General features: G+C 41.3%; 1 protein-coding gene across 4 annotated transcripts in view; it reads right to left on the bottom strand.

Moving 5' to 3' along the window:
* Positions 1-1090: 1090 nt before the first annotated feature.
* Positions 1091-14344, bottom strand: part of HDAC4 (histone deacetylase 4) — a 371455-nt gene continuing 358201 nt past the window's right edge. For all 4 annotated transcript variants that reach the window (XM_083350735.1, XM_083350737.1, XM_083350736.1 and 1 more), the window contains 2 exons: positions 11767-11911; positions 1091-4548 (listed from right to left, as the gene is read on the bottom strand). In XM_083350735.1, coding sequence (XP_083206861.1) covers positions 4509-4548; positions 11767-11911 — 185 coding nt within the window. In that variant the 3' untranslated portion in view covers positions 1091-4508. The remainder of the gene's footprint in view (positions 4549-11766; positions 11912-14344) is intronic.

The following is a 14344-nucleotide window of genomic DNA, read 5'->3' as shown; positions in this document are numbered from 1 at the left end:
TGGGTTTGTGGTTGGATTTTTCTAGAGCGAGGGTTTCAAAGTGTTCCATGTAGAGGTTTGCGATGACAGGTGAAAGGGGTGATCCCATGGGTGCTCCTTCCATTTGTTTGTATCTTTGTCCATTGTAGATGAAGTATGTGTTAGATAGGCAGTGGTTGGTCAGATCTAGGATGTGTTTTGGGGGGTTGTATTTATTTAGGATAGCTGTCAAGGCTTCTTTGATTGGCACTTGGGTGAAGAGGGATACGACATCTTTAAACATTTTAAACACTTTAAACACTTTAAACACTTTAAACTTTAAACACTTTAAACTTTAAACACTTTAAACACTTTAAACCCCTCCAAACCACACAATAAGCAAACTGACACCCACTATAAAAACATGGCACCACCACAAACACAAAGCCGAACAAAAGCAGCACAACTCACCAGCTCAGGTCTAAGGCTGGCAGCTGAGACCAGCCCATCCACTCAAAACACACCCCCACCCAATCAGAACACACCCACCATTCAAAACACACTCCCACCCAATCAGAACACACTTACTCCCCCACCCAATCAGAGCACACCTCCACCCACAGAACACACCCCCTCTGGCAGTTTAAAAAAGAGGAACAAACAGCCACATGCTTCTCCCAGAAGAAGGAAGCAGAAGCCACCAGCCTGATGATGACGGATGGGATTCCGTCGAAACGTCGCCCCTACACCTTTAGTTCTACGCGGGGAAAAACCCGAATAACCAAAGATGCACATACGAACACCCGCGAAAACCTCAGAAAACACACACACACACACACACACACACACACACACACACACACACATATATATACATATATATATATATATATATATATATATATATATATATATATATACATATATACATATACATATACATATACATATACATATACATATACATATACATATACATATACATATACACACATATATATATATATATATATATATATATATATATATATATATATATATATATATATATATATATATATATATATATATATATATATATATATATATATATATATATATATATATATGTTAACTATTTAGATTACCTTGCTAGGCCCCAAACATGGGGCAAATCTTTATTTCCTGTTTTCAGCCTATCTTGAAGGCCATCGAACAGGCAGTAGTCACACCGGACAGCTCATATATTTGTGTAAATTACTAACAAAGAATTAAGGGAGACTGAAATGCATTTCTAACTTATTAGTTTTCATCAGTCAGCCATACCCTTCTGAGATTCGAACCTGGGCTGATTGTACATTAATTCTTTGTTAGTAATTTACACACACACACACACACACACACACACACACACACACACACACACATATACACACACACATACATAAAATGTGGGCCCAAAATTTTAGAAAAGGAAAAATGGAATGAATACATGATTAATAAAAAGGAATGTTTGTATGTACTGAAAGTAAAATAATCACGATCTATTCTATTATGTAGTACTCACTTTTGGATAATTCTGTTTTAAGATGCTCCTATTTTGTAGTAGAATTGTAGTAAGTCACCTTTATACCTTCAAAACTGGGTTAATCAAAAAACATACAGAATCCTGCTGATGGAACTAATTGGAGATACATTTCCTTACTCAGATTGAGCTCTTTGTTTATCCACAGAGCCCAGAAGCCTTCCTTATCTACGCTTTTATTAAATAAAATTATTTCCATTCTCCCAATATACATATCTTTTCTCTCCTAGAACAACTGCAGAAGAAATCCAGTTTCAGGCTTAGAGTGAGATTATGATATATCTATTTTAAATAGAAATTAATAAATTATGGAGCAAATTACATATCCCAAAATTCTTTCTGACTTCAGAAAAGCTTTTCAATCCCAAATGAAGACTCTTAAAAGTAACATTAAAAGCAATCATATTAACACTATTGATACATACTAATAATTTTTGTGACAAAAAAAATTCTTGACAATTTTGATGTTCAAATATAAAATAAATTTGAGATTGTAGTGATCACAGAATTCATCACTTTTTATCAATTGTAATACCATAGTAAAATAACAAAATATGAAACCAAGTAATTTCACACAAAAATCTATTTAGATCACAGCAGCAAAGCATTTTATAAAATATACATTTTATCTTTACCATCAAACTTAAGAATATGCTCCTGGCAGTTCTAATGCGAAAAAGAATTCATCATTTGGATATATTTGGGTTAGCATGAACATTAATATTGTAGTATCTGTCTTAAAAATTGTCCATCAACTTTTGCATTAAATAAAGTCATAAAACTCTTCTTTACCCACTGAAATATATGTTTACATTCTCACAATTCCAGTCATAATGGAATAAAAGAAAAAAGCGTTTCAAAACTACATAATTATAAACTGACTGTCAGTTAATATAACCAAAAAAGTAAACATGCTTTAAAAGAAAAATACTATCTTCTAATTTCCCTACTAAAAATTTAAGCAGTTATACCCAGAGGTCAACTGCTCTTATTTAAAAAAATATGTAGAAGAAAAGAGATTGTGGTGAAGATTAACACACTCTCAAAAAACAAGTGTAATTATTACTATTATTTAATTTGAAGTAATCTTTAAAGGATTATTCAACCACAGAAATGTGTGTTTGCTCAGTATTAACTGTACCAACAGAATATTGCAATCTTTCAACTTATTTAAATTATTAATGCCTTTAATAATCCGTGCCATTGAGAATATACATTACTCTTCATAATACTACTCGACTTTTCAGAGAGGAAAGTTTCTCATTTTCTTTAGGTATTATAACTACAACTGACGAACTGAGAAATTATATAATCAGTTTTTGATCTTAAAAATGACTGTGGAATCCTTCCTTTTGAGAAAAGAATATTCTGAAAATAATACATATCAGTTTGCAACATGCACAAGATTAGGAAAAGTGTTTTCTGTACAAAAATCTGGAAATGAGCAAACTTCAGTGTCCAAGGAGAAATTATGCATGTCCAGGAAATAATGTCTGGAAAGACGTTTCTCAAATGAAAACCAAATATGAAAATCAATGCAAATAATTGGCTTTATCTGGAAACTAATGTGAAAATAAAGCAGTAGCAAACAAATATTTGCCAGAAATACTTCGTTTGTTAAAAGAGGGTCAACACTGAAGAACCTAAAAGTTAAATAGTGATATGTAGGGTAGTTGCTCAGTGGCTAAAATGTTGAGCATTTTAAAAATGTTCCAAACTGCACTTTGAAAATGGACATTTCAACTAGATCCCTTTTTTTAACCTTTCAATCCACAAATCTTTTTGAAGGAGTTTCCAATGGCTGCCATTTATTCATATGGTTAATATAAATGTATTATAAATATTTAATTAATAATTTGTGAGAGTCATTTTCCTAAGCTTGGAATATATTTATATTATTCATTATACAGTGTACATAAATATTTATACCTAAAAAATTAAGCAATATCCCATGCAATCTGCTTTTAATATAAAGCATTCCATTTTTAAAAAAAAATTGCAATTGTATCTGTGCATGCCTTTACAACCAAATTGGTAATTTGTTATACATAACGTATAGAAGAAAATGTTGGATTTTTAAAAAATCAATGAATTTAAGAAACCCAACAGCATTTGCCATATTATTGGCAACTACCTTATTTATTTATTTTTAACTTAAACAGCAAAGAAAAAGAAAAATCAAAATAAGGTTGTAGACTGTTTGAGAGAAGCTCTGGTCTTTGCTTGCTTTAAATAATCATGCTAGCAGAAATCCTAGTATTTTTCTTGCAGAATGCAGTTCTTGGCTTTCTGTGCCAGAAACTCTGCTGCAGAGTTCTTTTCTTTAAGGCATATTTCTTCAAAAACATCAGGAAAAAACAGCTGCCCAAATCAGTCTATTGTTTTAAAAGGCACAAACTCTTCCAATGGCTTTGGCAATGCTAAAGCCAATCCCTTTTCTGGCTATCTTTCTTTTTTTACACTCTTCCTCTCCACATTTATATAGTTTGAATGAATATATAAAAGCTTTGTTTTCTTTTTACCCTTCAAAAGAAGAAAAATAACCCTCCTCAGGGTGTGAGTTTTGAAGAACATAACAAGTATGAAGAACCACAAAAATACTGAAAAAAGTAGAATTTAGTTTGAATGGTATGAATGTAATTAAATGTTAAGCACCAATTTTAAATGAAAATTATCACATCCTTGTTAAGTCTTTGATTTTGAAACAACAGCAAAAGCTGACAACTAAATACTTCCCTGGCTTCTTGCCTCTTATAGTAGCTTCCATTGAGGAAAAAAAGGAAGATCACTCATTGTGTCTGTAATTCATATTGCTGTTCTTCACCTGCATTTTTCCATGAGCATAATCCATACAATATGGAGAGATTAGGCTTTTTTTCAACATGGTTGCCTTTCTGGAAGAAAATTAGGGCAGAATGCAGGTATAACAAGAGAAAGCTTCAAAGACAAGATGAATTTTACTGGAGCGCTTCAAACTAGGAGTATGCTACAGAAGAGGATCCTCTTCCATAGGCTCCTCATCTAGCCTGTAAGTAATAAATTAAGAGGAGTTAGAATAATAGAACTGCATGGCCCAGAATTTAATATATTTATTAATTAATTTATGGTGCTGTGGTTGTTAATAAGCATGCAAAGTAATATTGTTTTGATGTGCTACTTAACACTCTACCTAACAGTATTAATAAGATAAGATAGATAAGATAATCTTTATTGACAATATTTTTTACTGTGGGCACAATGGCACACATCAAAAATGAAATTTAGTTGTCCATTCTCAAACTGAGCCACAAACATGACACACACCTAAAACATACTACATACAACATATGTATAGACCCACACCCCTACATATACATAACAATAAAATATTAAACACTGTCCAACTTGAATATATAACGGAAGGAGGAAGCCTGAGAGTTCACAAGGTCAATGCTGTATGGAATGAAACTATGGTTGAATCTGGATGTTCTGCTACAGATACCACGAAGCCTCCTCCCAGGTTGTGAAGAGGATGAGTAGTGTCACAGTAGTCATTAATAATAGTCTGGACCTCAGAACTTTGTTAAGACAAGCTGCTTCATATCTGAAACTCCAAATTCTAACAGTTGCTTTGAAAGAATGGATCGTTTACACTATCTTTCACTTACAGGTTCTTATACTTGGTCATCTGTGCCTTCAACTCCTTTTAAGAATCTTTTAGAGTTTGAGTAGAAAGTACAGCTCCTGCCCTTTGCTCTCAGTTTCCTAAAAACACATAATGGCCAATAGGAATACCAGGCCAAGCCAGGCATTTGTAGAGGGAGAATGGTTGTAGTTGAACAATTGACCACTCATAAAAATAAAACAGAAAACAAAAAGAAAAAGAAAAAGAAATGCAAACTTATGGGTATACCACCTGCTCTTCTTTTTGCAAGGAAAAGGAAAAAAAAAACTAAACAGAAACTAGAATAGAATAGAATAGAATAGAATAGAATAGAATAGAATAGAATAGAATAGAATAGAATAGAATAGAATAGAATAGAATAGAATAGAATAGAATAGAACCTTGGTGCTCGAGCAGGACAACCTTATTAAGTCTGCTACAAAAATGACTAGACTAGACTAGATTAGAATAGTGCTGGAAGAGACCTTGGAGATCTTCTAGTCCAGCCCTCTGTTCAAGCAGAACCTATACCATCTCAGACAAGTGACTGTCTAGACTTTTCTTAAAAATCTCCAGTGATGGAGTGCCCACAATTTCTGGAAGCAAGCTGTTCCACTGGTTAATTATCCTCACTGTCAGGAAGTTTCTCCTTAATTCTAGGTTGCTTCTCTCTTGCATCAGTTTCCAACCATTGTTTCTTATTCTGCCCGCTGCTGCTTTGGAGAATAACGTGACCCCCTCGTCTTTGTGGCAGTCCCTCAAATACTGGAATACTGCTACCATGTTGCCCCTGTTTCTTCTTTTCTTTAAACTAGCCAAACCCAAGTCCTGCAGCCATTTTTCATATGTTTTAGTCTCCAGGCCTTTGATCATCTTAGTTGCTCTTCTCTGAATTTTTTTCAAACTCTCAACATCTTTTTTGTGATATGGTGACCAACATTGGCCGCAGTATTGGCTACACCTGTCAGTTTGGTGTCATCTGCAAATTTTATTATTTTAATTTTAATTCCATTTATATCCCACCCTTCTCCGAAGACTCAGGGCGGCTTACAAGCTTAGCAGTAGCCTTCATTCTATGTATATGCCTGCTTATTAGGGCTTTCACACACACCCCAAGCGGCATTATTACAAAGTCAGCTTATTGCCCCCAACAATCTGGGTCCTCATTTTACCTACCTCGGAAGGATGGAAGGCTGAGTCAACCTTGAGCCTGGTGGGATGCAAACCTGCACTAATTGCAGGCAGCTGGTGTTACTTAAGGAGGCATTAGCCCACTGCTCCACCAAGGCTGATGAGTTCCCCTTCAATTCCCTTGTCTAAGTCATTTAAGAAGATATTGAAGAGTACTGGGCCTAAGACAGAACCATGTGGTACCCCACTGCCTACTTCTCTGCATGTGGATGTACTCATTGAGTACAGTTTGCTAGCCAGCTACAGAGCCATCTGGTGATGATTATTATTATTTATTAAATTATTATTATTTATTAAATTTATATGCCGCCCTTCTCCCTAAGGACTCAGGGCGGCTCACAACAATAAAAAATTAAAAAAAAACATAGAATACAAAGATTAAAAAAGAATTAAACAATAAATAAGGAAATAAAGGACAATTTAAACCAATAAAAACCAAATTTAAAAACCATGATCAGTCCAGGCCCGCTTGTTGGAACAACCATGTCTTCAGGTCACGGCGGAAGGATCGAAGGTCAGGGGCCGTCCGCAGCTCCGGAGGCAGTTCATTCCAGAGGGTCGGCGTGCCCACAGAGAAGGCTCTCCCCCTGGGGGTTGCCAGCCAGCATTGCCTGGCCGACGGCACCCTGAGGAAGCCGACTCTGTGGGAGCGAACCGGGTGATGGGAGCAGGTGGTCTCGCAAGTACCCCAGGCCTAAGCCATGTAGGGCTTTAATTGCACCCGGAGGGCAACCGGAAGCCAATGCAGCTCGCGCAGGAGTGGTGTAACATGGGAGTATCGAGATACTCCCATAAGTACCCGCGTGGCTGCATTTTGCACCAGTTGAAGCCTCCGGGTGTACCTCAAGGGCAGCCCCATGTAGAGAGCATTGCAGTAATCCAGGTGAGAAGTGACAAGGGCATGGGTAACCGTGCATAGGGCATCTCGGTCCAAAAAGGGGCACAACTGGCAGCAAAACTGGTCATAGCAGTTAGATGATCCTCCAAATTAAGCCGTGAATCCAGGACACCCAAGTTGCGGGCCCTTTCTGAGGAGGGAAATAGCTCCCCCCCATCAAAAGAGATGGAACATGTTGGACAATACGAGATGCCGGTATCCACAGCCACTCGGTCTTGGAGGGGTTCAGCCTGAGCCTGTTCCTTCCCATCCAGACCCGCACCGCCTCCAGGCACTGGGACATCACGTCAAGGGTTGGCTCGGGGTGGAGATAAACAACTGGGTATCATCGGCATATTGGTGATACCTCACCACAAAGCCACAGATGATCTCACCCAGCGGCTTCATATAGATGTTAAACAGGAGGGAGGAGAGAACCAACCCCTGAGGTACCCCACAAGAAAGGGGTACTGCCACTACGAACTGCGAACGGCCCAAGAGGTAGGAGGAGAACCACCGTAAAACAGTGCCTCCCACTCCCAACCCCTCGAGCCGTCGCAGCAGGATACCATGGTCGATGGTATCAAAAGCCACTGAGAGGTCAAGTAGGACCAGGACAGAGGAGCAACCCCTGTCCCAGACCCGCCAGAGATCATCTACCAGTGCGACCAATGCTGTTTCCATGCTGTAACCGGGTCTGAAACCGGACTGGTATGGGTCCAGATAGTCTGCTTCATCCAGGAATTGCGGAAGCTGACACGCCACAACACTCTCAACAACCTTCACTACAAAGTGAAGTTTGGAGACAGGACGATAGTTATTCAAGGAGGCCGGGTCCAGAGCAGGCTTCTTGAGAAGGGGCCTCACCACTGCCTCTTTTAAGGTGGAGACGACACCCTCCATCAATGAAGCGTTGACAACTGCCTGGAGCCAGCCCCCTGTCACCTCCCTGACAGCTGAAACCAGCCAGGAGGGACATGGGTCCAGTAAACAAGTTGTAGTGCTCAGTCTATGCATTATCCTGTCCACATCATCCAAAGACACAGGGTCAAACTCACCCCAAATGGTATAACCAAGACCTGTCCTCTCCACTCCACCGGATTCCGCCTAGTCGGAGTCCAAACCGGTCCGGATCTGAGCGATTTTGTCCTGCAGATACTGTACAAATTCCTCAGCCCTACCCTGCAAAGGATCATCCCTCGGTCGCTGGTTGAGTAGTGAGCGGGTCACTCTAAACAGGGCGGCTGGGCAGTTATCTGCGGACACAATGAGAGCGGAAAAGTAAGCACACTTTGCCACTTCCATCGCCACTAGGTAAGACTTAAGATAAGTTCTTAGCCGTGTTCTATCAGATTCGGATCTGCTGGACCTCCAACAGCTCTCTAGGTGTCTTTTCCGGCGCTTCATCTCTCGGAGTCCCTCAGTAAACCAAGGGGCCACCCGGAATCTGCACTGGGTCAGAGGCCACAAAGGCACAACTCGATCCAAGGCCCCAGCAGCAGCCCTATCCCAGGCTACCACTAGGGCCTCGGCAGAGTCATGGGCGAAGGAAGCAGGAAATGTCCCAAGCTCCGTCTGGAACCTATTAGGGTCCATCAGGAGCCTGGGGCGGAACCACCTGGTCGGTTCCACCTCCCAGTGGTGGGGTGGGGTGGGGCGCACTGAAAGTTTAGCCGGAGAAGAAAATGATCGGACCATGGCGGGGGTTAGATAGTTAAATCCCCCCTACCCAGATCATTAATCCACTGCCCAGAGATAAAAACCAGGTCAAATGTGTGCCCTCCATTATGGGTCGGGTCTTGAATTATTTGAGTCAGGTCCATGGCTGTCATGGAGGCCATGGACTCCCGCGCCAACTCAGATGCCTCACCCGTGGAAGGCAGATTGAAATCCCCCAGAACTATAAGCCTGGGGAACTCAATCGCCAACCTGGGCAAGACGTTGAGGAGCTTGGGCAGGGCCGATGACATGCAGCTGGGAGACAGGTACGTAATCAATAGGCCCAACTGAACTCTAAGACCCAACTTCAAAAGGAGAGACTCACACTCGCCTATCTGAGGGACAGTGGCCACTTGTGGACAAAGACTCTCCCTAATAATAACTGCCACCCCACTACCCCTGCCCAGGGCCCACGGCTGGTGAAGCACCCGGAAGCCCAGTGGGAATAGTTTCGAGAGGGGGACACCCCCCTCTTGGCCCAACCAGGTCTCCGTGATGTAGGCCAGGTCCGCGTTCTCCTCAATAAGATCATGTATGAGGGGAGCCTTGTTCACCACCGACCTGGCATTGAAATAAACCAATCTGAGCCCAGGATCCTGCAATCCAATGCCCCCGGGGAGGCGAGAAGAGCAATGAGGGTGGGAATAGGCAACCACTTGAAGACAGCGGTGGCCCGTTCCCTGATAGCGATAGAGCCCTCTGCTCCCACACTCTCTGCCCCTCCCAAACACCATCAGGATAGAGAGACCCTCTGCTCTCAGAGGTGAGTCTGCCCCCAAACCCCTACTCCGCCCCCCCGCAACCATCCGATGGTCTGGACTGCTGTCCAGGTCAAACTCCCCCAAATTCGTTCCGGATCCCTAGAGCCTCCCCCCTCCCGGGTCCCCTTAAAATTTTATATAAAAATCTTAATAAAAATCCCCTCAGCCTCTTCTTTGAAGCATGTCATCTCTCAGAGTACCACAACCCGTCATCAAGAAAGTTGGGCATTCCTGCAAGAGGGGGGAATCTCACAGCAAGTAAAGTTCTTCAAAGGTGTACGCTGGCATACAAAGGAAAGTGGTTGTATCCGACAATGAAGGGTGCCAGCAGACGAAGTCAATGGAAAATTCAGTCGACATGTGGCAGGTCCCAAAGCCACAGTCATGGTAACAGTGGAGTAGTCTATGGCGGCAACAGGAAAAGTCATAACAGGTGGTGATGACAGGTCCAAAAAATGGAGGGAAGGCAGCCTGATGACAATGGTGACAGACCCAAAACAGCAAGATTCAAAGACAGCCATAAGGGCGGCTGCAACCTCCGCAGCGGCAGGGAAAGAAGCAACAGCAGCAGACCCCACAGCCGCAGCCACAGCGCCAACAGGACCAGGTCCACTGCACTCACGGAGCCGAACTCGCCGAGTGGCAGAGGGGCAGGGGGGAAACAACCCTGCCACAACCCTGGTCTCGATAAAACAAACAAGCACGAGCAGAGCCCAGAAATTCCGACAAAGATCACTTGTCACAGCTCCACTCAGCTTGGATGAGCAGAGAAACAGTCAAGTCAGCCCCACCCAGCCGCCAACATCCTCTCACCAGTGAGTTAGAAAGTCGGCTTCTCCAGCTTCTCCTCCCCCATCCTCAGCCATTCCAAGACGTATCCCGACAGGGGAGGGAGCTAACACTCCGCCAGCAGTTCCACCGACTGAACGGGGGCCAAAACGATGACAAAAAGCCCCATGGCACCCAGCAGAGCCGAAAAACCGCTCGACACTAAAAGCTCAGAAGCCAGCGAGGAACCATCTTGGACATGCGCAGAAAGAGGCTTGTCTATCCCACCTTTTTCTAGCTTACCAAGGAGTAGGTTGTGATCTACCTTATCAAATGCCTTACTGAACTCTAAGTATGTGTTATTAAGATACGTGCTCAAAATGATTTAGAAGAAAAAAGTTTGTATATATGCATAATTTATTTATAATACTATTTAGAAGCTGCTTTTTAGACATGGTAGAGATAAAGAATAGACTGAGAATTAAAACAGAAAGCTAGTTTGATGTAATAGTCAAGGCATCAGGCTAGGGATGGGAGTTCTAGTTCCACCTTAGATATAAAGCCACTAGGGTGAACTTGAGGCAATCACTCTCTCAGCCCTAGGAAGGTTGTTGTTAGGTGCAAAGTCGTGTCCGACCCATCGCGACCCCATGGACAACCTTCCTCCAGGCCTTCCTGTCCTCTACCATCTTTTGGAGTCCATTTAAGCTTACGCCTTATGCTTCAGTGACTCCATCCAGCCACCTCATTTTGTTTTCCCCTTCTTCTCTTGCCCTCAATCTTTCCCAGCATTAGGCTCTTCTCCACTGAGTCCTTCCTTCTCATTAGGTGGCCAAAGTATTTGAGTTTCAACTTCAGGATCTGGCCTTCTAAAGAGCATCTAGGGTTGATAGGACTGACCGGTTTGTTCACCTTGCGTAGAAGTCTTCTCCAGCAACATAGTTTAAAGGCCTCGATTCTTTGGCGCTCAGCCTTTCTTATGGTCCAACTTTCACTGCCATTCATTGCAACTGGGAAGACCATAGCCTTGACTATATGCACTTTTGTTGGCAGGGTGATGTCTCTGTTTTTTAGTGTGCTGTATAGATTTGCCATGGCTTTCCTCCCCAGGACCAAGTGTCTTTTAATTTCTTGGCTGTAATCCCCATCTGCGGTGACCATGGAGCCCAGGAAAATAATCACTTCTGAAAAATCCTGCCAAGAAAACTGCAGGGACTAATCCATGCAGTGACTACCAGGAGTCAAAGAAACCCTCTCCGCCAAAAAGGTAAAGAGTAAAACTTACTTTTTCTCAAGAAGTGGTTTAACTCCCACTGACAAAGATGCCATTGCTGTTACAGTTTCTGCTTCTTCATTATCACACTTCTGTGCATCTATCAAAGAATAACCGACTGTTGAAGAATAACGTTGGAGCGAATGCCAATATTTACCTAAAGGAAAATGTAAGCCATTATGGAATCCATTACTAGCATTTTTCTACTAAACAAAAGAAAATCACCATCAAGCTGCAAAATGAAACAGGTCTGGGAGATTCTTACTTCTAAGAGGCTTTACCAAATATATGTAAATGAAGTAATAATATATTTCCCTATTGTACGGCAGCTCCATTTGCCCTCTACTCTGTTATTTTCTTGTATCCATTTTATAAATGAATAAAAGGGCTACAAGGAAACAACAGAGAAGGGGGCAAACTGAGGTACAGTACAATAGGGAGATATATTATTTCATTTGCATATTTTTGTCTAATTTACTGGAACTAGAGAAATGTTCCAAGGGCTTCCTGAAAAAAATAAAGAAATAAGGAATACAGATTATACAAAAATATTCTGTCAGGCAATTTCAGATATAACATTGGAAAGGGAGAAGTGAGGGGATAACTGATCAACAAAGATTCAGAGTTGAATAAAAAAATATTAAGTGAATCATTGTAGCTATTAAGCTAGTAACATGGTTGTTAGGTTGTTGAGTTTGCTTGTCAGAAGGTCACAAAAGACAATTGTTTGACCCTGGAACACTGCAACCATCATAAATACATACCACTTGCTAAGTGTCCAAATTTTGATCATGTGACCATGGGGGTATTATAACAGTTGCAATTGTGAAAACCAGTCACAAAACACTTTTTTCAGTGCCATTGTAACTTAAAAGGATCACTAAATGAATGGTTGTAAGTTGAGGACTATCTGTATTATATCTTATTTCCAACAAAGCAGTGAATAAAGTGCCCCATGGCAGTCTGATTAAGAATAGCAAAAAGTGAGTAATTAAATGGAAACATAGCTGCCTTGAAAATCATACTCAAAGGAAATTCATAGTTCTTTATCAGATAGACTGCCACATGGTTTGGTCCCCTGCAACATTTTCATTAAAGATTAGGCTCCCCAGGATGCTAGATACCTAGAAGAAATTAATTAAAATTCAAGATGAACTTTTTAAGTTAAAAGAATGTTTGCAAAATAATAGAAGGAGTCCCTGCAGATTTTACTCCACTGGTTGTTGCCAACTATAGGGGGTAGTGCTCATCTCCATTTCAAGGCCATTGAGCCAGCGCTCTTCAAGGACATTTCCACAGTCATATAGCCAGTGTCAGAATCCATTTATATCCCATTCAACAAACTCTATCTGTATGTTTTTAAAATCTTATCCCTCCCCCTGGTTTCTGCCATTTCTCCAAGGAGAAGAAGAGTATTCAGCCTGCCGGGAGGCTGTCTTCAAAGAACAGGGGAAGAACCTTTGAACTGAGAACAACAAAGGAAGGGAGGGGAAGAGATCTGGTTTGTATCTCCAATTAGAATCTCTAAGGGAAGAGGGCAATTGTCGTGAAGACATGAGAGTTCCCTCTTTTCCATGGAAGGATTTGACACCTGAATTTAAATTGATCCAGGACAAACCAGATGGCTTGGAGGGAGGGGGTTCGACCTGGGGACTCTTTAAAAAGCACCAAACTGTAACACAGTTCAGATCCTGTCGAGTATTCTCATTACCAATCATGTTTCAGTAAAAACTCCTTTTGGACAATTTCTGTTTCAAGAGTTCGTTCTACTGTTACCTTCCCACCAAAGTGGTACCTTTTTATCTACTCGTATTTGCATATTTTCAAACTGCTAGGTTGGCAGGAACTCAGCCAAGGACAGGAATTCAACCTATCACATGGTGCTCAGGTTTTGAAAATTGGGCTGCTGGCTTTCCAGTATCTTAACCACTGAACCACCATTCCACCCAATAGAATGAATAATGAAATCAAACCAGAACAAAGAAATGAAAAAAGGAAAGAGAAAACAAATGAGAAGCATGCTATGAGAAATTACTGGCTTGGCAGAAATATACATTAAATGGATTTTTTAGTTGCATCACAACTAAAAAGGCAAATGTGGCTTCCAGAGTTCGGCATCGCAGCAGGACGAACGCAGGAAGATGGGGTTCCATCTTTTGCGTTTGATTTTGCCCCGCTGGGGGACCCTGGAAAGGGTTGAAAGTCTCCCTGTAGAGGCAACAAGCAACGAGGGGACAGCAGCAGGGGGGTGGACAGCAACCATCTGGTTTGATCCAAGGAACCCCTCCAAACTGACAAAGGAAAGACTAGCTACATTCATGTAGCCAATCCTAAACTGCTAACAACCGAAGACAGTAAGTACCAACAAGGAACATTACAGCAATATGGATGAAACAGGGTGAGACCTGAACCTCTCTTTATGATTTTAAGAACTCTTCCTGAAAAAACTGCCCAAAGCACTCCCCCCGATGAGAGAGGGAAGGGGAATTTCTGCCCCATTTCCTCAGGAAAAGAAAAGTGGTGATTTAATTACTTGGAGAAAACTACAAGATTACGTTTGAATTTATATACATACATACATACAAACTAT

This window comes from Vipera ursinii, assembly GCF_947247035.1.
Source record: "Vipera ursinii genome assembly, chromosome: 1".
NCBI lineage: Eukaryota > Metazoa > Chordata > Lepidosauria > Squamata > Viperidae > Vipera > Vipera ursinii.
Note: the sequence above shows the minus strand (reverse complement) of the source record. Positions and strands in the feature narration are given on the sequence as shown.